This window comes from Leuciscus leuciscus (assembly GCF_965113295.1).
Source record: "Leuciscus leuciscus genome assembly, chromosome: 1".
Classification (NCBI taxonomy): domain Eukaryota; kingdom Metazoa; phylum Chordata; class Actinopteri; order Cypriniformes; family Leuciscidae; genus Leuciscus; species Leuciscus leuciscus.
In genome coordinates this window covers 61,865,251-61,876,635 of record NC_138725.1, presented here as the reverse complement: position 1 = coordinate 61,876,635, position 11,385 = coordinate 61,865,251, and the positions used below count along the sequence as shown (strand labels likewise).

Below are 11,385 nucleotides of genomic sequence, written 5' to 3'. Positions count from 1 at the left end.
ATCTTTCCACTGATTTTTATGGGTTTTATACTGAGCTAATGGTATTTACACGTTTACTTATCTAAATGAGAATATATATAATAATATATATAGCCTACTATAGATTTCCATACTCCTAAAATGAACTTGTATTATTTTTCTAATAATTAAAGAAAATTCAAATGTGAATTGTTCTCTAACAAATCCCACAAAGCTCTCAACCGACATGCACTCATCTGAAGATACAATGCTTTGCTGAGATGCAAGCAGCATTTACAATATGACAGATATAGCATATCATATGCTTTGCTGCTTCCAGAAGTAGGGAATGTGGGTTATTTACTTTCATTTGGAATAATGGGGCATTCCAAGGTCATTAGAAATAATACGAGAATAAGTGGTTGAGTAAGCGTCAACATTAACAATAGTGCTCACAAATGATGGCCAATACTGTAGGCTTTACGTTTACATAAAAAAGATCTAGTGTAATAAAAGAAGGACTATTGAGGTTCTGTAAATATTAAATGTAACACACGCCCTTAGAATACACATACTCATCTGTTTAGCATTAGTACGTCTGGGTCACTGGTTGAATTCCTCTTACTTATGCAATAGTAATCATCTCGTTCCCCCCATATGGAAAGAAAATTAAGGTCTGTCATTGACCTCTGATTGACAACAGGCTGATTTTGTCCTCTACTCAACCCGTGCTGCATTCCTCTCCATAATGCTTTCTCATTTTCCTTTCAATATTGTTGTCCAACATTCTCCTCTGTGGCTTTGCACACATAATTATTCTCTGTTAACATCCGGATCTGTGAAAAGCATTATTATGAAGCTTTTCTTTTTGGGTTTATACTCTCTGGAGTGCACTCATGTTTGGAAATAAAAGAAGTTAAAGGCATAATTCACTCTAAAATGATATTTCATAATTTACTCAGCAATTGCGATGTCATTTCAATCTCATATTTCTTTCTTCTGTGTGGAACACAAAAAGAGATATTAGGGGAAATGTTCATTCTGAGGAAAAAAGTCAGAATATCTGATATAATAAACTCGGAATCATGAGGGAAAACGTCTGAATTGTGAGATATACACTTGAAATACCTTTTTGTTATTTTATTCTGTGGCTTCCCTAGACTGCTACTGTCAAATGTAGGGTATAGGCAATTTCAGAACGGCTAGCAATAGCAAGCTAGCTTTGAAAGCATAAGATCCCACCCTCCCTTCAGAGCTTCTCCAAAGCCATGCCTCCTTCAAAACACACGAACACACAGCAAGAGCAGAGTCTGCACAGCGTCACGAGAGACGACGTTAAATTACCTCATGTCTCAAAGCATGTCTCACAGCACATAATATTACAATAATAATGATCGTAAACAACTTTTTTAAAGCTCTTTATTTTCTGTCATCTGGAAGGCTCACATCATCGCTGTTTCCAAACACTCAAATGGTCTATTGATGCATTCTTGCTAATTAAAAGTATTAAATTCTTTCATTCTTTAAAAAAACAAAAACAAAAATCTGACCCCAAACTCCTTTTGAATGACGGTTTATGTATGAAAGGTGGGACAACTGCTAAATTGTATGTTTTGATCCCACTATTATCGTTCATATACCTATAAGCAGTCTGTCTCCTTGCTGATGATACCACAGTCATGAGCTCACTACTGCCTTCTAGTGGAGAGATCAACCGTTAGACCCAAGTTCAAAAAGACCCAAAGTCGGTCAAATCCGGTCAAATCCAGTCAGGAAGCACCTATATGAGGACCGGATGCCAAGCCGTATGACAGGGTCAGGATCATAAAACACAACGCACTCAAAAAGGTAAGTCACGTGAGTTAAAAAGCGTGTGATTTCTCCACCTCTCAGAAGACTATTTTGTAATGGTTCACTGAGTTCATTTTTCAGGCCACAAATTTAAACTTGACTTTGTCTGGTTACACAAGCCACACTCCAAAGCAGTGAACGGAAACGGGCTGGCACTTATAAATGTCAGACCACATAGTACCTGCAATAACTTTTCTCTCTCTCTCTCTCTCTCTCTCTCTCTCTCTCTCTCTCTCTCTCTCTCTCTCTCTCTCTCTCTCTCTCTCTCTCTCTCTCTCTCTCTCTCTCTCTCACACACACACACACACACACACACACACACACACACACACACACACACACACTTTTTTGTAAAGATGACACTTACACCACTAAATTTTGGGGGGATTTTATTTCAGTCTCAACAATAACATATATGTAAGAGCTATGACTCAGATAAGTAACTTATAATAAACAAAGTAAAAAACAAACAAACTCAAAGCCTAAAAAAAATGTTAGAAAAATAAAATAAGTATCAAACAAGTGCATTCTTTGTTAATAAAAAAAGCATATTTAATATATTTAAATTTTTTTTATGAAATAAAATGGCTTATTCTTGAGATTTCTAAAAGGTATAATCCAGAAATGCTCAAATAATATCACAAAAGTCCTTAAAAAGTTCAGTTAGAAAATGTACAGATAACAGTATTATGAGTGTTGTAATATCTCGAGAGATTTTTACGTCGAAAAGCCTGTACGCTTCTGCATGCTTCAAAATGACACCCTGAATTTCTACAAAATCACATTTGAAAAGCAGCATTTATACCATGTTCGTAGCATTCAGTGGCATTAAACATGAAATAACAGTAAATAGCAGCTAAAAATCAAGCACATGCTTTGCACTCGAACTTGAATATTAAAAATGTTGTTCAAAAGTTGTTCTAAACCTGCATAAAGTTCTTTTTAATGCTAAACACAACATAAGATATTTATATATTTTAATTTTAATTATTTTCTATAAATTATTACAGAATTTAACTTTTTGGGTAAGCTAAACACATGTGTAAAAGAAAATGTTCTGGGTTCAGAACGTTAAGCTCAATCAGAATCTCTGGCATTCTGCCAATTACCATGGACAAAATATATTGTGTCCCTCAGATTTGCTTTTTTTCCCCCTGTAATTCATTTACAATGAAAGTCAATGGGGCAAGACATTCCAGAGGGCATAAAAACAGAAATGTAAAGCTTGCAAAAAACGTGTTATTTGAGCTGTAAATGTGTCTATATCGTCTTGATTGCAGCGGCACTGACATTCAGCTATTTAACCCAGAACATGCCTTTATATCTAGCTTCATGTCGCTGTATATAAGTATCTGAATATAAGCTGTTATAATGCAGCTGTTGAGGATCTTTGAACTATGTGTGACTGTTTAAGTCATTCAAATGGAATATAGTAAAGTATAAATTTGGCAGAGTTACGCAAATAAACTGTATGTAGGGGAGACCGGGGCAGGTTGTCACAATGGAGGGGTCACAAGGGCTATGAGGTTTTGAGTCAAAAGTCCAATTTCATAAACGTGTGGGTTTTTCTCTAGCATTGGCTCTTAAAAGTTGTCATGAAATCAAAAGTGACCCTATTTACTGTGTTAGCGCACATTACCAGTCTTGTGGTAAACAATTAATCTGTGCAAGTTAATACACAGACAAAATGTTATGTTTGTCATGGTAAACTTTAATCAAAATCTAAAATCTGCTTCCGCTCTTAACCACTCCCCTCCAACTGTCAGTCTGCTATACGTGCGAGGGATGGAGAGGAGGTGCGCTAAAATAAAACCCTGGCCTCTATTTAGTATTCTGTTTCTCTTGGAAATACGTCACAACTCTGAAGTAAAGTCGGTTGCAACTTCTGGTTCACTGGGACTTTTTTTTTATTTTTATTTTTTTTATTCTGTCCCCCACCAAGGCATTTTTCATAGATTTCCAGTCACGTTTTAAGTTTACAAAACAGTCGTTTGATATGTTAGAATGTTACCACCTTGTATAATTTGTTGCTTTAAGGGCCGTTCACACTGAGGACAGTAGCGATAACGTTATAATAAAAATAAAAATAAAGAATAGCAGAGTTCACAGCACAACTGTAACGACAACGGCACAGTGAAACGACAATGATGAACGATAAAAACTGACAGCTGGTGTGGACGCTAAGATATTGTTATAGATATCTTTATAGTTATCGTTCTTGGTGTGAACAGGCTTTTATGAATGGTTTAGTTCAATTTCACTGAAACACTTTTTAATCGGCTGTTTAGGTTCCCCTTGTGACAACTTACCCCAATAGAGTGTGAAAATATGTCTTGTTTTTGGGGCATGTTGTCACAGAAGGTCAAAGTGTGTTCAGTGAACTGCAATAAATGTATCTTTTTCCTGAATAATAAATGTGGAAATGTTTTATGTAGCTTTTTTGCAGTTAAATCTTTAAGGTACACTACCATTCAAAAGTTTGGGGTCAGTGATTTTATCTTTTTAGATTCTTTTTTTGGAAAGAAATGAATACCTTTATTCGGCAAGGATGCAATAAATCGATCAAAAGTGACAGTAAAGCCAATTTTAATGTTACAAAAATATTTCTATGTCAAATATATGCTGTTCTTTTGAACTTTCTATTCATCAAAGAATTATAAGTGCATCACGGTTTCCATTAAAATATTAAGCAGCACAGCTGTTTCAATAATCAGAAATGTTTCTTGATCATCAAATCAGCATATTAGAACGATTTCTGAAGGATCATGTGACTGAAGACGGGAGTAATGATGCTGAAAATACTGCTTTACCGTCACAGAAATTATTTACATTTTAAAATATATTCAAATAGAAAACAGTTCTTTTAATTCATAATATTTAACTAAGGTAATTTTACTGTATTTTTTTATTCAAATAAATGCAGCCTTGGTGAGCATAAGGGACTACTTTCAAAAACCATTTACAAAATCTTTCCAACCCCAAACATTTGAACGGTAATGTATCTTTCTGAAACTAAACCTTCAAAACTAAACCTCTACCCAGAGGCCCCAGTCTCCCCTATACAGACAGAGATGTACTGGACCTGCGCTCAGATGGATTTGTTGCTGTATTTCTGCATCTCCTTCAGGGTCAAATATCCACTCCCGCAGGGCTCAATCATGGAGGAGGGTCTGACCACAGCGCCCTCTGCACGCTCAGAGGTGGAACTACAGCTGGGTGCTCTCACAGGTTCAGACCACGGTGTGATGATGGGCACCGGAGCGAAACTCTCTGCTGGGCGAACAGCACCGAGGGAACCTTGCAGTGACATAATGAAGGAAACCAGCGCATGTCCTTCCGCCGCGGCATCTTGGTCTTCATCACAGTTCTGCTCTCCGGGTATGTCGAACCCTGAATCCGGGCTCATCGGCTGTTCCATCTGGTAACTTGGGGTTTGCAAACAGTCATATGAAGACCCAGGCGACGAGAGAGTGGAGCTTGTGCCTTCCTCAGGGTGATAGGTGAAGTACACGGGGCAGGATTCGATGTAAAGAGAGCCCGAAAGCGATTTGCTATAGAAGTAGCCCATGTTAGAGAAACCAGATGATGAAGCATGGCTGGTGCCGCTGTTCTCAAGTCCAGAGTCCATCTGATTGGAGTGAACAAGCGCAGCAGTAGACATCTGAGCGTCGGGATCCAACAAGGACAGGTCCCAAATATCTGAGATTTCTACAGGTGAGATATCGTCACATGACTGAGGGGTATGAAATGGCCCGTCTGAATTTTGACAGCCCAGCCAATTCTGTGAAAGGAAAGAGGAAATGCATGTGGTCAGTGTGTGTTTTTCTGGCTTTCTGAAGGAAGATATGAGTAAGCATTTGCAAGAAATGCAGATCTAGGCCACATCTGTAAACTTGGGTGTGTGTGAGACACACACACACACACACACACACACACACACACACACACACATATATATATACAGTTGTGGTCAGAATTATTGGCACCCCTGGTAAATATGATCAAAGGTGGCTGTAAACATAAATCTGCATTGTTTATCCTTTTGATCTTTCATTCAAAAAAATTGCATAACTCCAACCTTTTATTGAAGTAAATGAATTGAAAGTGGGGGGGAAATCTCATTATGCAATAAATGTTTTTCTCCAAAACACATTGGCCATAATTATTGGGACCCTTTTATTAATAATTGCCATTTTGCAACCTCCTTTTGCCAAGATAACAGCTCTGAGTCTTCTCCTATAATGCCTGATAAGTTTGGAGAACACCTGACAAGAGATCAGAGACCATTCCTCCATACAGAATATCTCCAGGTCCTTCAGATTCCCAGATCCATGTTGGTGCTTCTTCTCTTCAGTTCACCCCACTCATCTTCTATTGGGTTCAGGTCAGGGACCTGGGATGGTCATGGCTGAAGCTTCCTTTTGTGCTCAGTGACACATTGTTTTGTTGATGCAGAAGCCATCAGGTTTTGATTTTTTATCTGTTGATATTTGCTAGAATCAATGATACTATGTATCTGAACAAGATGTCCAGGACCTCCAGCTAAAAAATAGGCCCACAACATTAAAGATCCAGCAGTATATTTAACCGTGGGCATGGGGTACTACTTATCCCTGTTAGCACCAAACCCATCTGGTGGGTTTGCTGCCAAAAATCTATTTTTTTCTATTTTGTTTCATCTGACCATAGAACCTCATCCCATTTGAAGTTTATACTCCTGTGAAACAAACAAGTCATAGCTAGACAATTTCATGTTTAGTCACCCTGGTGTGATAAAAAATTTAAATATTCATGAAAATATACTTGAGAGATATTTTACTCTGTGCCAATAATTGTGGCCAACGTGTTTTGGAGAAAAACATTTATTTCATAATGTGATTTTCCCCTAACTTTCAATTATTTTACTTCAATGAAAGGTTAGAGTTTTGTAAAAATAAAAATAAAAAAAAAAGATCAAAAGGATAAACAATGCAGATTTATTTTTACAGCCATCTTTGATCATATTTACCAGGGGTGCCAATAATTCTGACCACAACTGTGTTTGTATATATATATATTGTAATAATATTTCACAATACTACTGTTTTTGCCATATTTTTGATCAATCAAATGCAGCCTTGAGACTTCTTTTAAAAACATTAAACATCTTACCAACCCCAGTAACGTTTGAACGGTAGTGTAGCTCTTTGGAAACTAGTTTTGAATAACATAGTACATATGCAGGAGATACAGTGGAACTCACCTGGAAGTTTCCACCGTGAATGGTGTGAAGAGGCTGGAAATATATGGATGGGTCTGGAACATGTTGATGGTTTGGTTTTAATAAACTGCAAAGAAATAATAACGCTTGATACAGATGCACAAACAAACACAAATATCAGGTACAAAGACCAACGGTCACATACACAGAAATACTGTAGAAACATACACACAGACGCCTGCACATCACTTTCCAAAAATAGGGTAAAAAACTAGGCCTTGAACGTCTTAAAAAATTTGGTCAAATATTTGTTCTTTTCTAACAAAGGGTCAATAACAAGGCTTTTACCCTTCATAAAATATTCATCCACTCCAGGAGGTCAAACTAAATATTAATACTTTATTTTCTACATATTATCTACGTATACACTGTTACAAACTTTGGATCATTTGTTGAAAATAAATAACTGAATAATGAAATCATAAAAAAAAAAATTAAAATAGAATAAAAGACAAGGGGCAAGAAAAAGTCGATGAGGATGGGTTACTAAATAAAACACATACACATCTAATACTCACCGGTTGCTTTTCTTTATCTTATAGATAACCAAAGAAAAACCAGAGATAACAAGAAAGACATGGAAGCCAATGATCAGAACTACACGCATATCATCAGTCACTGATGGAGAAAAAAGATGAAAACTGCTGTCATAAAATATATGATGATCTTAGCTCACAAACAAATATTATTATAAAATATTACTAGGCTGGCAAGAGGCCCCACCTTGTGATAATACTTCATCCCCTGGTTTCACTAATGGCTTTCCAATCTCAGACCTCCAGGACACAGCAGGACTCCAGTGGCTCCATTCCCCCTGAAAGTAACCATCATCAATGGGTTCAACAGGCTTCACACGAACCCTGGCCTGGTACTCTTCTCCTACAGTCAGGAAATTATGGTTCAGCAGCACGGAACTTTCATGAGAGATATTCCAATGTCTTGCAATCTGTAAAATCATATATACACATAAAAAACACATACACAAAAATAATAATCAAGCATAGCGTTAGTTCTGGCAGGTCATGTTAGTCAAGCTCGCATCAGCTGACCCTCAGCTGATCCACATCTACCTATAGGAATACGACGCCTATCACCATATACATATATAAGCTCCTTCAGTATTATCAGCAGCTATCGCGTTTCTCAGGAGCTAATTACCCTCCTCCATCCCCAGCTCCTCCTCTCGCCCAGTCAGGATTTGACATTCTGATTCCCCTTGAATCAGAATAATTATCGAATAATGTTGTACTTTAAAATCTTGAATTAAATATATTTGCAAATTTTCATGTTGGTTCTGTTCTGTTTACCCCAAGGGGGATTATTGCTGCTCTCCCTGCTCTTATCCATGCTAGGCTGCATGGATGGGCAGGGAGTTCTCGCCCAGAACGGAACCATACCGCCAATCCAAACTGTATGCTAATTGTCAATCATATTTGACGGTAGTGGTCCTGACAGAATTAAAAAAACACACTCAAAATAATTTTGTAATTGACTTGGATGTGTTCAAATTAATGCCATTTTATTTGATTATTTCATTAGGGTAAAGGTTAAATCAAACACAAATGTTTGCTTACCTCCCAGCTTGTTTTTGTGGCTTTAAACTGCAATTGGAATTCATACTCCTTTATGTCTTGTGGAAAGTTACTGCCTTTACTCCACGTTATGTTATCCCTGCTTACAGTGGGTTTATCTGGTGGTTGCGTCTTAACTGTCATTCAAACAAACAAACAAATTCATAAAAACAAACAAGAGAACAGTTACACTGATAAACATGTAGAGTCAAGTCATCATGGGTTCAATTGTTCTCAAGGAATCCAGGAACTGATCAAATGTATTCTTTGACTGTGATGAGTCACAAATGCATAAATGTAAATGTAAACAAAAAAGCAACATCCTCAGCCCCATCTCATAGCAATCGGGGTGCGGATTATTGTGGGGTTCCGGTGTCTGAAACCTCTAATTATGGCTTGAATGGCAAAAAAAGAAAGAAAAAAGGTTTGGGTGTGTGTAATAGACAGATTTCATTTTACATATAGCATAAGGACTGACGTCATGGGGTCTCTCCTGGGAGCGCAATCACCTCAAGTGGTAACAGAAGGAGCCAATGAACATTGGCCAGTGAGATTTGTATGCAGTCACACCCACTCGGACATACTGGTATAAAAAGAACTTCTGTTCTTCTGCCTCTTCCATTCAATGGTGGGGCCACCAAGCATTACATGAACATTCAACAGGTGGAGCGTGCAATTGTGGTTCAGTTGTGCCCGCAAAGTGCAGGCACCTCCGTCCGTGTCTCCCGTCCAGGTTCAGCGGCGTCCTGTTTAACTTGGAGCAGGCAAACATTCCCCTGTACTGCATGCGGAGATTGCAGTCCTCCTGGCGAAGGACGCAATAGAGCCTGTCCCTCCAGCCAAGATGAAGTCAGGATTTTACAGTCCATACTTCACAGTACCCAACAAGAGCGGGGGGTTACGGCCAATCTTGGATCTGCGTGTCTTGAATCGGGCCCTTCACAAGCTCCCGTTTAAGATACTCATACAGAAATGCATCCTCATGTGCATTCGCTCCCAGGATTGGTTTGCAGCAATCGACCTGAAGAACGCATACTTCCATGACTCAATTTTACCTCGACACAGACTGTTTCTTCGCTTTGCGTTCGAGGGTTGAGCATATCAGTACAAGGTCCTCCCCTTTGGGCTGTCCCTGTCTCCCCGTGTCTTTACGCGGAAGGTTCCCTTGCCCCGCTGAGGGAGGAGGGCATTCGCATTCCTCAACTTTTCTCGGTGTGGAGTTGAACTCGGTCAGTATGACAGCGAGTCTCTCCAGCGAGCGCGCATGGTTGGTGCTGAACTGCCTGAATACATTCAGGTGGAAAACAGTTCCACTGAAACAATTTCAGAGGCTCCTGGGGTATTTGGCATCCGCAGCCGTGGTCACGCTGCTCAGATTGATGCATATGCGACCTCTTCAGGCGGAGGCGCCATGGCATACTCCGTGTGACCATCACACCGAGCTGTCGCCAAACATTCAGCCCATGGTTGGACCTTGCCTTTCTATGGGCCGGAGTGCCCCTGTAACAAGTGTCCAGGCATGTTGTTGTCACAACAGATGCCTCAACCATGGGTTGCGTACATTGACCACATTGACTGTAGCGTACAATTTTGAGCTTAAAATCCTGTCTTTAAAGACAGTGTTCCTGACCGCACTCATTTCCTTCAAGAGGGTGGGGGACCTGCAGGCCTTTTCGATCAGTAATCCGTGCCTAGAGTTCGGTCCGGCCCTGTCTCAACCCATCCTCAGACCCCTGCCTGGATACATGGCCAAAGTTCCCACCACTGCCTTTTGGGACCAGGTGGTGAACTTGCAAGCACTGCCCCCGGAGGTGGCAGACCAAGCCCTCGCATTGCTGTGTCCTGTTCACGCACTGTGTGTTTACATGGACCACACGCAGAGCTTCAGAAGCTCAGAGCAGCTATTTGTCTGCAGGTCAACAGAGGTTGGCCCATTGGATTGTGGATGTCATCGCCTTGGCGTACCAGTCCCAAGGCGAGTCGTGCCACCTGGGGGTGAGAGGTAGGGCCTACCGCAGAGATCTTCCATATGTAGAACTGCCCCTCGGGTCAGTCCTTATTGTGCACTTCCAAACGTTATCTCCCTTCAGGGCAGGTTGTGGTCTCCGTAGCATTCCCCTCCTTTGGGATTGCGCACGCTTCCCCAGCATAATGGTCATGGCTGAAAAACGATGGGAATTGAGTTCCGAAGCACTCTTCCCTGAGGTAGGAAAAGCAGCTTTGACCATCCTCAGAGTTAACCATGTCTCTTCCATTCCCTTCGGTATGGGGGAGTACCTCCTCTGGCTTACATGGGGAGCTGGGTAGGTTACGACATTGTGAGAGCAGTTGCCAAGAAGGCATGCCGTAGCTTGCCAGCATCTACATCTCCAACACTCGTAACACAGTTCAGAGGCTACGGCATTTTCCATAGGGACCCCATGACGTCAGTCAATTGTAACGTCGAACATGACTGACTGAATGGGAACGTTTAGTTTACCAATGTTACTCCTGTTCTCTGAAGGAGGGAACGGAGACGTTACGTCCCCCCTGCCACAGCCCTGAACCACTGCTAAATGGCCGGGATCCTGTCTTGGCTCCACAGCAAAACATGAATAAAGTGAGTAATGCCGGCCCTATTTATACCTGTATGTCCGGGTGGGGGTGACTCGGCATGCAAATCTCACTGGCCAATGTTCATTGGCTTGTTCTGTTACCACTGATTGGGCTCCCAGGCGGGATCCCATGACGTCAGTCCGACGTAAC

At 40.3% G+C, this 11,385-nt stretch overlaps 1 protein-coding gene across 3 annotated transcripts in view; it reads right to left on the bottom strand.

Annotated features, from left to right (window-relative positions):
* Nucleotides 1-2,181: 2,181 nt before the first annotated feature.
* The window catches only part of il2rb (interleukin 2 receptor, beta), a 31,971-nt gene continuing 22,767 nt past the window's right edge, over nucleotides 2,182-11,385 (bottom strand). For all 3 annotated transcript variants that reach the window (XM_082162181.1, XM_082162182.1, XM_082162183.1), the window contains 5 exons: nucleotides 8,644-8,777; nucleotides 7,793-8,015; nucleotides 7,588-7,687; nucleotides 7,052-7,136; nucleotides 2,182-5,590 (listed from right to left, as the gene is read on the bottom strand). In XM_082162181.1, coding sequence (XP_082018307.1) covers nucleotides 4,898-5,590; nucleotides 7,052-7,136; nucleotides 7,588-7,687; nucleotides 7,793-8,015; nucleotides 8,644-8,777 — 1,235 coding nt within the window. In that variant the 3' untranslated portion in view covers nucleotides 2,182-4,897. The remainder of the gene's footprint in view (nucleotides 5,591-7,051; nucleotides 7,137-7,587; nucleotides 7,688-7,792; nucleotides 8,016-8,643; nucleotides 8,778-11,385) is intronic.